Genomic DNA, 12388 nt, shown 5'->3' with positions numbered 1-12388 from the left:
GGTTGTTGGCCGTGGCGAGGCCGGGTGGATGTGGTCTGGGGGCAGTGGGTGGGAGGTCTTCTCTCCCGCCTGGAGGGCCTGGTGGGAGGAAGGTCGGGGAGGAGTCCTGGGGACGAGGAAGGGGCACGTTCAGTTGGCGGTATTGGGGGAGCTTTTTCTCGGAAAAAAAAAAATCTTGGGGCGGGGGGGAACTGGAGGCTTTATTAGTAGGGTTTTGGCAGCAAGGGGTGGTGGTGTGTTGTTGTGTTTATTCCCCAATTTATTTGGCTTTTTGTCGTTCATATGTGTGTGCCTTGCTTGCAATTCTAAGGCCTGCCTTTTGCTTTCTCCCCTTGCTCTTAATTTATTTTCTGCCAGCCCTCTTCTTCTTTATGCTATTCCCCCCTTTCTGCCCCTCCCCGCAAGCCACGAAGGACTCGGTGGCCCTGGCAAGAGTGGCTGGACACTGCCCTTCTGGTTGTCATTGCTCCTTCTGAACTTACTAGAAAAATGGCAGTGGTGAAAGAGGCTTCTCGGTTGCACTCCCAGGCTTATCGTGAGAGGAAATGAGATTGAAAGCTGCTGCCCGTGCAGGGAACTTGCATACTCGAGAGGGTGATTTCAGTAAACATGGCCTTGGATATGCCTACGTAGCAGTCAAACAGGAGTTGTTAACTTGTCTGTGTGGCATTGCAGAGGCCTGGTGGTGCTTAATACTCTTGATTCTGCCATTTAAAGGAAGCTTGGCTCAGAAAAGGTTTTTGCAGGTTTTGTTGGGGTTTTTTTTGTTTTTATTCTTCTGAGGATGGCAGCAATAAATACGATAGCGTTATAGTATATAACTAGTTTGAGACTCGAGTTTTCTAAGGGTTGAAAGTAATGAAACGTTCATCCCAGGCCTTTTTAAAGAGAAAGTTAGAACTAAGTTAGGAGAGTGGCATTTTCTATCCTTTACATCACGCATACTTTGACCTCCATTCTCAAGGGTTAACAGTAAACATACCGTGCAGATTCTGTTACTCTTAGTACGGCAGATTAGGTCTGTTAACCAGTCTTCCCTTTTAATTTTATTTTTTTCCCTTGTTTGCCTTCCCTGCTGCGAGATTCAGGAATATTTTGTTTCTATGTTGCAATGCAACATTTAGTTTCTGGTTGTGTGTGGAGAGAGATAGTTGTATCCTTGCTTTATCTTACACCCACATACCACACTCTGAAATTAAAAGATACTTTAATTTTTTTTTCAGAGGATTCTGGTGTTTTTCCAATATGAGATTTACAGCTCAGTTTAGCATCAGGACACTGGAATAAAAGCCTTGGCAAGGCTGAGGTAGTTCAGACCCAGCTGTTTTTGGACTTTAGTGAGTGATTTAGTATGCAGGTTTATACATAGTTACTTAAAAGAACACTGTCCAAAGCACTGGCGCAACACTTGAGGTGCCTTAAAATTAGTGTAATTTTTTTTGTGTAAAGACTTTTATTATAGTCAGATACTTCTCTTAAATCAGGGGTTTTGCATAAAAGGAGTGCCTCCATGCTCCTTTGTGAAGTATTTTGACATTTGCATGGGAAATTGTTTTCTTGGCAAAAACTATTCTACTGGAAGCTTTAATGCATTAGGATTCAGTTTGTTATTCACATCTATTTAAGGGGTGAAAATATTTATAACAACTAATACCCATCATACTTCATAAATAACTTGTAAAACCCAGCACACTGGTTAGGTGCCATTTAAAAGTTTGTCATCTTCTCAGGGCTGATTCTTTCATAGGGTAAACAAATAGAGGCTTTCTGTTTTCCCTCTGTTAGGAATGAGTAGTACATAACTGCTTAGAATGTAAAGTTGTGCTCTTTTTCCTCTGGAATTTAACGAGTTCACTCTGTTCTGTCCCAGAAATGATGGCCCAGTAGTATTTGAGAAGCACATTTTGAGTCAGTCTGAATATTCACTTGAAAAGAGAACTGTTGGCAAATCAGAGGAACAATCCTGGATTTAAATCAGTTTAACTGAAATTGGAATCTCATTTTACTTGTAATCTGAATGTAAAGGGTCAGTTACTACCAGCTCAACAGATAAACAGAGGCAGTATCTGAGGACTGCTGCAGGGCTCACTTCTTTTAGGTCGCATACAGCCATATTGTGTGTAAGAATGGAGAACTGGAACTATGTAATTTCTGTGTAAAATACATCAGTTTTTCCTTCTGGTTGTCTATGGTGCAAATATTCTTAGTACCCAGCTATTCAAGTGTCCAGTATTGCAATCGGTTCCTCCATGTGTATCCTTTTGTAAGGAAACTCATTGCCCCTTTGAACCTCCAGTGACTTCAGCATGAGTATGGGTTTTGTTTTAACTCTTTGGATACAGAAATAGTTGTCCTTTTGACCTCAAGTTCGCATGATCAGTAGCAGACATTTTCAGTAAAGCAGAATGTCCTTATAAGTGAAAATCTATACTACTTTTTTACACTTTGTCATGAAAGAAAATGTTATGTTTAAATTAATTTTTGAAACTGTTTCACAGTCTTCACATATAACAAAAATTACTGATTATGCAGGCTGTTTGAGGGATATGATAGACATACAGATGGGAAAATAAGGGATATTTATAGGAGATGGGAGAGGTTTAATGGAACAGTTACAACAAAGCAAACATTTTAAAACTTACAATTTAACCATAAAACTGCTAAGTATCTGCTGTACTTAGCTTTTCCAACAATGTAGTTGCTTTTTCCTATTAATATGTTGATTTGCGATCTTTTTTTTATTAATCAGTGTCATTGTCGTTTCCATTGGGAAGTGATTTAAAGAGGAAATGTCGTTAATGTCTGGATGGACAGTCTTGTACAGAAATGTATTTCAGATCTTAATTTTCTACCACACACACAAACTCCCAAGTTACTAGTGTAACTAGTTTTCTTATTTACTGGAGTGTTTGGGTAAGGTGCAGACACTTTGTATTTGCTGTCTAAATAAAAGTCTTGTTTTAAACAACCATTTCTCATTAATTCATGTTTAGAAAAAGGTGTAGCTTTATTAACCAAAACCTGAATTAGGACAAAATTTGAGCTAGTTGCCTTTGGAAAAGTACCTTCTGTTTCTGTGATATGAATGAGGAGCTGTAACCTTTTTTGTGGAATTTAAAAATACATAATTTGTAATTTTTACAGCTAATAATAATTTTATGCCACTCAAAAGCTCATGTTTTGTCTAATGCATTAACTAGTCATTATAATTAGTTCTTAACCTTCTTAAGTGCATTCAGTTAACTGGGTGAGGAAAACCTATGTGAGAGAGAAAGGTAGTAACTTCTGAGTAGACCTGCTAGTTAAGAAATTTCTAGCAGAATAAACAGCTTTTTACTCTTGAATCTTCAAAAGCATTTGAGAGGAGATGATTTTCCCCACGTACTTTTTTGATGGTTTGTGGGAGTTTTTGGGGTTTTTTTGTTTGGGTTTTTTATCCCATTAAACTCTAGTTTAAAAAAAAAAAAAATTTTTAAAAATTGCTTTGATTTCAGAATTGCAGACTAATTTGCAGCATTGGCTGAACTTGTTTCCTTTCACTTCTTCACTCTTGTTTTCTTTTGAGACATACTGCTTGATAAGAAAGCAGAGAAGACATAGCAATAGCAATTTTTGTGTGCAGCTAATCTTGCGAGAGATACAAGGAACTTAGAGATTTTCCTCTTCCCTTTCATGTAACCATGTTTTAAGTGCACTATCAGTTTTAAGAAAAGTGCTGTAGCTGTACCCACAGCATTCTCCAGAGGGAAGGAACCTTGTAGTAGAAACCTGGAAACAGGAGCTTTAAAGCATCGACTTACAAATAGCCATACTGGAAGGAAAATTTGAAGTGGTTTTGGGTAGAGAACTGACTTAGAGCAGATTTATGTTATTTCAAGAAACTGCGTGCCATCATAGTTGGGGGGGAGGGGTGTGACGTTTGCTTAAGCATTGTGCTCTTGTGTCAACTTGGGGAAAAAGGAGTGGAAAATGCTTATAAAACTTACATATTCCAGAGTAACTAAATATTCTTTTTTATAACTAGCATTGACTTTACCAGGTTTGGAGCAAGTCGTGGAGGTCCTCTTCCTCCAAAGAAATTTGGTAATCCAGGGGAACGTCTACGTAAGAAAAAATGGGATTTAAATGAGCTGCCCAAGTTTGAGAAGAATTTTTACGTGGAACATCCGGAAGTGGCCAGGCTTACTCCAGTAAGTTTTCAGATTTTGTCTGTTCATTTTGCCTACAAGAGAAAATGTCACAAGTGGAAAATCTTGTCTAGGAAGTCTGGGGCAGTATGTAACAAGGAACTCGCTCTTCATGAAGCTTGTTTGGTATATGTGTATTCTGCAGGATACCAGTCCTAGTTGCCTTCAATATTTAACATTGGCAAAGGTGATACAACTGTTTCTATACAAGATACTTTTCCTTTGGTCATTAATAATTCATTATCATAATGCTTGTCTGGTATAGCTATTTTGTCAATGTAGGTAGACTTGGAGGGCTTGAGAATTACAGTACTGAGAAGGCCCTGAAAGAGCTTAAAATAATGAACTAAAAGTGGCAGAAATAGGAGAAACGTTTGAAAGAGGATTTTATCATAATAATAATTTAGGGTGGAAGAGGCCACCTCTAGTCTAATCCTCTGTTCAGAGCAGAGTAACCTACAAAACTACAGCAGGTTTCTTAGTGCCTTGCCCTTTCAAGTTTGAATATCCCCAGGAATGGGGACAGTTTATATCATCTCTGGGTGACTCTCAAGGCTTAATGTTTCTCACTGTATTTGCTGCTCCTAATAATTATTTTAAAATCTTCTCTATAGCAACCAATCGCGAGTTGAAAGTAGCAGTTAAATCCTGCTGTCTGTCCTTTCTTGCCCAAGCTAAACAAATCCAGCATTCCCAGTCTTTCTTCGTACTGCCTGTACTCCAGCCTCAAACTTTCTCCCCATAATTGGACATGCCTTGTTAAAACAATGCCCTTCTTAAACTGGGGGCTCAAAACTGGACGCAGTACTTTGTGTTTACTCTGTAGATACAGTAATTTCACCTTCTTACCCAACTTGAGTCTAGTATTTTTTTCCCTCTTTAATGTATTTTTATATTTAGAAATTAATATATTTCATTCTTAACGCAAGGAAATAAACTATTCTTATCCAGTTACATAGACTCCTAGATTTTTGGTGGGATATTAATATTTATACGGCACAAAGGAATTGCAGGAGACATTGGCTTTTTAAAGAAACAACAACTTGAACGGAAGCACAGTTAGCGTTAGCTGATGAATCTGTCTCTACCTTAGCCATCTAAAAGGATTTTCACATTTTTCCCAAAAGTTTATTTTTTTTTTACCTTTTCATTCAAGCACAAAATATTCTCACAAATAGTAAATTTATTGCTTTAGGTGAACTGCATGTTTGGTATTGAAGGGTATCTTCTTGTTGAGTTTTAATGAGCATTAGAATAAGGACGTGAATTGTGGAAGCATATCGCAAAGTGCAGTGGGACTTGCAGGATAACACAGACAAAAATAGAGCACTTTTTCTAATCCTAAAATGAGGCGTATGTAGATAGATGTTTCAAAGATATTTTAAGAAGTTCCATTATTAAAAAAAAATTACGAGGTCTTAGGGTATGATTATGATATTGCCTGGACTTCTTTCATACAGAAAAAAGTACTGCTCCAAAAAAGATTCCAAACAACATTCTGAGTTGCTAGTTGTCTAGCAAGAGCTCTGTATTTAACCATCTCTGGAATCTGTTAATTGAAGGAGGACTGTCCTGCCTCCTGCTTGTTTGTAGCATATTAGGACCTATTTATTTTGCTGAGTTCTTAGCACTGTCACATAAAACTAATTTCTTACCCGATTCTCTGTTTCTAATCACTTTTGAAGCTGTTGGTGATTTTTGGCCTCTGGAAGAAGAGTAGAATTCTTAAAAATACTACATTAATACACTTAATTAAAAAGGTCTGGTTAGAAAAAGAGACATGATATTAGCCCTTCTAGACTACATAGAAATCTCATACCTTTGAATATTGTGGAAGCTATGTGCTAGCTCAGTCTCGAGACAAAATTCATAGGAAAGCAGTCCTTTTCAGATTTCTGTATAAATTCAGTTCTTTAACAAAGCTGTTATCCAGAGGTGTGAAGTGAGTTAATGGCTAGAAATGTGCACTCTGAAGTCCCTGCTGACACTTGGCATTTGTCTTAGTTTTGTTTTTGGTTTTTTTTATACATAAATAGTACGAAGTTGAAGAACTGCGAAGAAAGAAAGAGATCACTATTCGAGGAATGGAGGGCTGTCCCAAGCCTGTGTTTGCCTTCCACCAGTGTAGCTTTCCACGTAAGTGTTTTGGTATTTTTAAGATAATGAGGATTACTCAGAAACAGTTATTGTTTAGGCCTGTTCTGTTTTGTAGAAGATCTGAAGCCTTGGTCATCCTTTAATTATTTTTTTTCATGTCTTAAATTCCTAGAGTACGTGATGGATGCTCTGATGGACCAGAACTTTACAGAACCCACTCCAATTCAGTGCCAAGGCTTTCCACTAGCCCTCAGTGGCCGTGATATGGTGGGCATTGCACAGACTGGCTCTGGGAAAACACTAGCAGTATGTGTTCTTTTTACCTTTTATTTATTCTAGTTGCGTTGCAGAAGTTACCCTTGGGTACTTGTTAGTAGTTTTTGGGCTTATCCGTGCTACAAGCAGGAAGTGAGATGGTTATATGTTGCAGAAGCTTGCTTTATTGCATTGTGGATGAGCCTTAAGTCTCATCTAGCCTGTCTTATTCACAGGCATGTGTTTTGAGAGTGTCTTTCTTTTTGGATTCTTAGTCACTTTTCTTGGTCTTTGCTTACATTGTGGTTTATAAAACAGTAGGTGCTCTTTAGTATATTTGTTTTATTAAATACGCAAGTAAAAATAAAGAATGGTTGAGTCTTCAATGTATGCATTAGTTTCACCTGCAGTGGTAAGAAGGAATTTTATCCTTTATGAAAACAATTTATTAGAGCCAAGATTGCACCATTCTACTAACTTAAACTCCAAATTTAAATGAGCCTTCCTTTCAGAGGTGCTGAGCTCTGTGTCAAAGCAGATACGTTTGGTCAGCAGCTCTGAGAAGTCTTCTGTTCTTTTGGATAAATGCAAGTATCTGTTTTTGCAGAAAGCAGGGACTTTCTTACTGTTTCTCACATCATGGATTGGCTTTTTGAAGTGATGTTAGGCTAAGTGGTCTCTTGCTGTGATCCAGTTGTCACGGCAGGAGGTCATTGGCATTGAATATTGATGTCCTGTGTCTTGACTTAAAGTTCTTCTGTTTTAGTACTTGCTGCCTGCAATTGTTCACATCAACCACCAGCCATATTTGGAGAGAGGAGATGGCCCAATTGTAAGTGCTTGACGATTCTTTTTGTGTGTATGGCATGGCATCATTAATGAGATGTGTACTTTATTTAATTGGTTTATCAGAATACTAAGTAGAGAAATGTTTACTATTACAATATGAACATCCCACTCAGTAGTTGAAATTCTACTTAAATTTTATTTAAATGCTTTAGCTAATAAAGAGCAGATGGTCCAGCTTTGCTGATGGTATCTGTGTGTAGCCTATAATTTAGGGATGTGTGTGCAGCTTGGCTGTCCTTAATCGATTCCTTTTGCAGTGCCTGGTTTTAGCACCAACTAGAGAGTTGGCCCAGCAAGTGCAGCAAGTGGCTGATGATTATGGCAAGTGTTCAAGACTGAAGAGTACCTGCATATATGGAGGAGCACCCAAAGGTCCCCAAATCAGAGATCTAGAAAGAGGTAATTTTAAAATAGCTGCAGCTTTTGGAGGAGGTGTTACTGTAAAATTTCCGTAAAGGGAAAATTATCTTCTTAAAATCTTCTTGGAAGGGGCTGTGTGTGAATGAGTGACTTGTCTCTCCAGTTTCAGTGATAGTTCATGAAGTAGTTGGCATCTTTGTTACAGAGGTACTTACTTGGATATTAGATTTCCTTTCTATTTTCATTTTGAACTTTCCAGTTGTGAAGATTATCAGGACATAGGAAGGAGAAAAGGAAACTTACCAGAAAGAGAACAGGTTTATTTTGAGGAAATGCAGTAGCACCAAATGTAAGAAATTATTTTTCTTAAGCCAGATTTCAAGTTTTCTGCCTAGGGATTTTCAAATAATCAAACTTAATTTCTGAATACATAGAAACAGCTTTAGACAGTGGCATTTGTTTGGGTTTTTTTATTATTCTTAGGCACTAATCTCCATTTCTGTTCATGTACCCTGTAACATTCTGTAGCTGCCTTTTGTACATAGCAAGGGCCTAGAGTTGAGAATGTTGAGGAACCATGGTTCTAGAGCAACCACTGTAACACAGTAGTGCTCAAGTGACCTAACCTTCACATCAAAGGCTAGTTACACATAATTGCAAATGCAGGAATGTACTGGTGGCTTTCATCTTCAGTAGATAAAAAAAATAATCGATAGAATTATGTGAGAAGATGTAAGAAGTATTATCAAGGTAAGCTTATATATGCAGATTTACTCAAGAAATCAGAATATTTTACTTAATGCTGCAAGTTGTAGAGTCATTATTGAAAACTGAGGGATAGAGACATGCATGGTAGAAGGCTGTGGGATAGCTCTGTTCTTGAAAATGGCAGTGTGTTCTGATTCAAGAGTAGCATCTTCAGTGGAAGAATCAAAGGTTACATGAAGCGACTTGGGAGGATCAGCTCAGCGAGTTTTTGTCTGCCTTTCTGAAGTGCTGTAAAATGTGTTCCGCTTATGAAAACTTCTTGTTTAGAGCACGTGGGCAGGTTCAGTGCTTTCAGTCCTTTCATTTGTTACTGTCTTTGGATAATTGTTCAGTATTTTGTACAGCGAAGATTGTTGAATAGATAGAAAACATTTTTATTTATTTTTCTGAGTTGTGATCTTTGGGGTATTTAGTGAATTTACTTAGGAAAAGTGCATCATTAACAACAGAAATTGCAGTTTATTCAGACTCCTGGCCCAATTAGAAATTCTTCCATGACCTCTATAGAAACTAGAAGTATGTCCAGCTTTATCAGCTCTGAGGAGTCCAGGTTGACACAAAAACATATGGGTTCCCACAAAATACTCTGCATTGTGTAAATGCAATATAGAGAATGCAGTTGGGATTTTGCTCTTTTTCAGCCACCTGCTTCTCTAAACTTACCTTCTTTGGACATTTCAATGACACTGAAGGACTCACCTGTAAGATTTGGGAATTGTTGAAAAACAGTCCTTCCATTTGAAGGATGTATAAATTGCCATACCTGAAAATAGTTTATTAATATGCATGCAGGATGGTTGTCTGTCAGTGTTGGTGCATAACTTAAAGCCCATGTCTATAGCAAGAGTAGCATTTTGTGTTTGAATTAACATGGGGTGTTTAGTTGGAGGTCACTCTTGTTTTTCTAGAGAGCTCTCTAGACTGCATAGTTCTGTATGAAGATGGGTCAGGCTTGAGTAGAAGCTTATTTCTGATTTTTGGACAGCTCTTCCCCAGTGGTTTCTGTCAATAAACTTTGAGCTTCTGCATTTTATTTATTATTCTGATGGCACTGTAACAGTAATTTCAGAATGGAAAAAAATCTTAAAAGAAACTAGGCCTTCTACTGAAATGACTCAATCTTGGGTACGAATGAGGGTGGTGCTTTTTATTTTTTTTTAAAAAAAAACCAATTTGCTCCTGAAGGTGATTCATGCTGACTAAAAATATCAATTGACATTCAAATGAAGTGTCTTACTCGTTTTCTTCATTCTGTTTTGAAGGTGTGGAGATCTGCATTGCTACACCGGGTCGCTTGATTGACTTCCTTGAGGCAGGAAAGACCAACCTTCGTCGATGTACGTACCTGGTGCTGGATGAAGCAGACAGGATGTTGGACATGGGATTTGAACCCCAAATTCGTAAGATTGTTGATCAGATAAGGGTGCGTTAACCTTCTAAAAGAAGAGCCTTGTTGTTTTCCCATTCAAAGTCCGGTACCTTAAATAAGTCTGTTTTCCCTCATTCTTAGCCTGACAGACAGACTCTGATGTGGAGTGCCACCTGGCCAAAAGAAGTGCGCCAGCTTGCCGAGGACTTTCTGCAGGACTATGTTCAGATCAATGTGGGAAACTTGGAGCTGAGTGCCAACCACAATATCCTACAGATAGTGGATGTATGCATGGAAAGCGAGAAAGACCATAAGTAAGCTGATTTCCTCCCTTTTCACTTTTTTTGGTTGTACTTAAAAAATCTATATTGCTTTGTAAGCCAGATACAAAGTCCAAATACTGAAGTCACTTGTACTATTACTTAGTTTTGTGGTGTTAGAAAGTAAATAGGTCCTGTAATTAGCTAATCTATTGTGTATATTTTAACCATGCTGAGGAGCAGCAGACCTGATACTGACTGATATATGTTGTTTATGTTCTCAATGAAAATTGAGTGAGTGCTCCTATATTCTTGTGTATGTGGTTATACATCTTAGCTCTCATGTCTATTTTAGACTGATACAACTGATGGAGGAGATCATGGCAGAGAAGGAAAACAAGACTATCATCTTTGTGGAAACAAAGAGGCGATGTGATGATCTCACTCGAAGGATGCGCAGAGATGGGTGATTAGCTTCCCCCCTCCTTCCCCTTGTTTCTGGTGGGAAACAGAAATTGTAATCAGAAGCAGTGAGGCTTAAGTGTTCATGATGCTTCTGTCGGGAATGCTTTCCCTGCTCTTTCCTTGGCTGAATTCAGTCTCAGTTTTCCAGAAGGTTCCAGTCCATGAAAATATGAAAGCAAGAAGAGAGTAGTTGTGATTTGGGCAGCTTTTAGTGTATCAGAATACTGATACACTGGTTGGAACTGTATCAGTAAAGGAATTGGGATTTGGCTTTGATGGCTACTTATGTAAGTAGAGGGTTTAACATGCCAGAAGCAAACCAGTATACTTGCTAGGTTGGTGCAGGCCAGAGGAGGACAGGGAATAAAACATTTCTCAAGTCTCTTTTTTTGGTTGCCTTTTTTACTGAAATGCCAATAAAGCTTCCTGTTGCCTTTAATGTATGTACTTTCTGTCTGTACTAATATGCATCTCTCTTTGGCAGTTGGCCAGCTATGTGTATCCATGGAGACAAGAGTCAGCCGGAAAGAGATTGGGTGCTTAATGGTGAGTCCATCTCTGAGGGTAGAGTAACTTGGGCTGCTGTACATAATTTACCGAGAGATGCTTTTCTCCAGTTGTCTTTTTGTCCCTACCAATAGGTACTGGTAATTTCAGTACTTGATTTTTTTTTTTCTATTTTTTTTTTCTATTTATTTTTTTTCAAGAACACAATGGAAAAAATAGCTTAACCCAGAGAGCTGGATTTTTAAAATAGTTGACACATTATGTCTTGACTTGCTGGGGTTTCTGAAATTGACCCGTCTTACCTAGATTCTAGAATATGAGCATTTAGTAAATCAGGTTCAGGTAACTTACATTTTTGAAAAATCTTAATTTCATAGCATGCTTTGTTTTACAGAGTTTCGTTCTGGAAAGGCTCCTATCCTCATTGCTACCGACGTTGCATCTCGTGGGCTAGGTTTGTACACATAGACCACTCTTGCCTACTGCTGCATATTTTTCTTCTTTGGACTGAAATATGTTTTATTTAAAAAAAAAAATTCAAAGCGTGATTTTCCCCCACATGTGAAATACGTTTTTTAACATTAATCTTTTTTTTTTCTTTCATATTCAAAGTCTCTTCCTGCTCCTAATGAACAGGCTTTGGTCTGCAGCAAGGCCTAGGCATGACCAATCGATCGCCAAGAGGGAGAAGAGACGTCCAATTATGCAACCCAACCCTTCCACCACACTCACTTCTTCCCCAAATTCAGCTTTTGTTGCTGGATGATAGGGGTGGATTGCTCTCAGTTCAGAGCGTGTCAGTTAAAAGCTCAAGTAGGAAGTTGTGGGAGAGCATTTCAACAGCAAATAGCTAATATTCTCCCTGTATGACACACCAGAGATTTGAATGTACCAAGCCCAGTGTACACACGTTTACCCCACAGATGTATTGACATCTGAGCAAGCACTGCTCCAGATCCTTGGTCTTGACATGTAACCTTCCCTCCTCTGTGTTCCTTCTAGGTAGGACCACTGAGATTATAAATGGCCTTGAGCACTGTGGTACCCACATGTGTAATTGAATCCAAATGGCACAGCTCTATTCTGGTAGTATGAACACTATCTGTCTGGATACATCAGTTGTGCCCCCTTTTTTAATAAGCATATTTGGATTGTGAAACACTTGGTGTGCTGAGCACAGTCCTTATACATCTGCCCACTCTAGAAGAGGAGGATGACTTCTGAAGTGCTCAGAGTTTAATAATGGACACTGAATATTGCCCCCCCCCCCC

At 38.4% G+C, this 12388-nt stretch overlaps 1 protein-coding gene across 1 annotated transcript in view; it reads left to right on the top strand.

Moving 5' to 3' along the window:
* DDX17 (DEAD (Asp-Glu-Ala-Asp) box helicase 17) overlaps window positions 1-12388 on the top strand; it is a gene marked incomplete at its 3' end in the record, with an annotated part of 18881 nt that overhangs the window by 1421 nt on the left and 5072 nt on the right. The window contains exons 3-12 of the mRNA XM_010005837.1: window positions 4025-4190; window positions 6224-6323; window positions 6457-6590; window positions 7306-7371; window positions 7646-7787; window positions 9779-9939; window positions 10027-10199; window positions 10501-10611; window positions 11095-11156; window positions 11512-11571. Of these exons, the coding sequence (XP_010004139.1) occupies window positions 4025-4190; window positions 6224-6323; window positions 6457-6590; window positions 7306-7371; window positions 7646-7787; window positions 9779-9939; window positions 10027-10199; window positions 10501-10611; window positions 11095-11156; window positions 11512-11571 (1175 nt within the window). The remainder of the gene's footprint in view (window positions 1-4024; window positions 4191-6223; window positions 6324-6456; window positions 6591-7305; window positions 7372-7645; window positions 7788-9778; window positions 9940-10026; window positions 10200-10500; window positions 10612-11094; window positions 11157-11511; window positions 11572-12388) is intronic.

Source organism: Chaetura pelagica, unplaced genomic scaffold (assembly GCF_000747805.2).
Source record: "Chaetura pelagica isolate M959 unplaced genomic scaffold, ChaPel_1.0 scaffold530, whole genome shotgun sequence".
In the NCBI taxonomy this organism is placed as follows: Eukaryota; Metazoa; Chordata; class Aves; order Apodiformes; family Apodidae; genus Chaetura; species Chaetura pelagica.
Note: the sequence above shows the minus strand (reverse complement) of the source record. Positions and strands in the feature narration are given on the sequence as shown.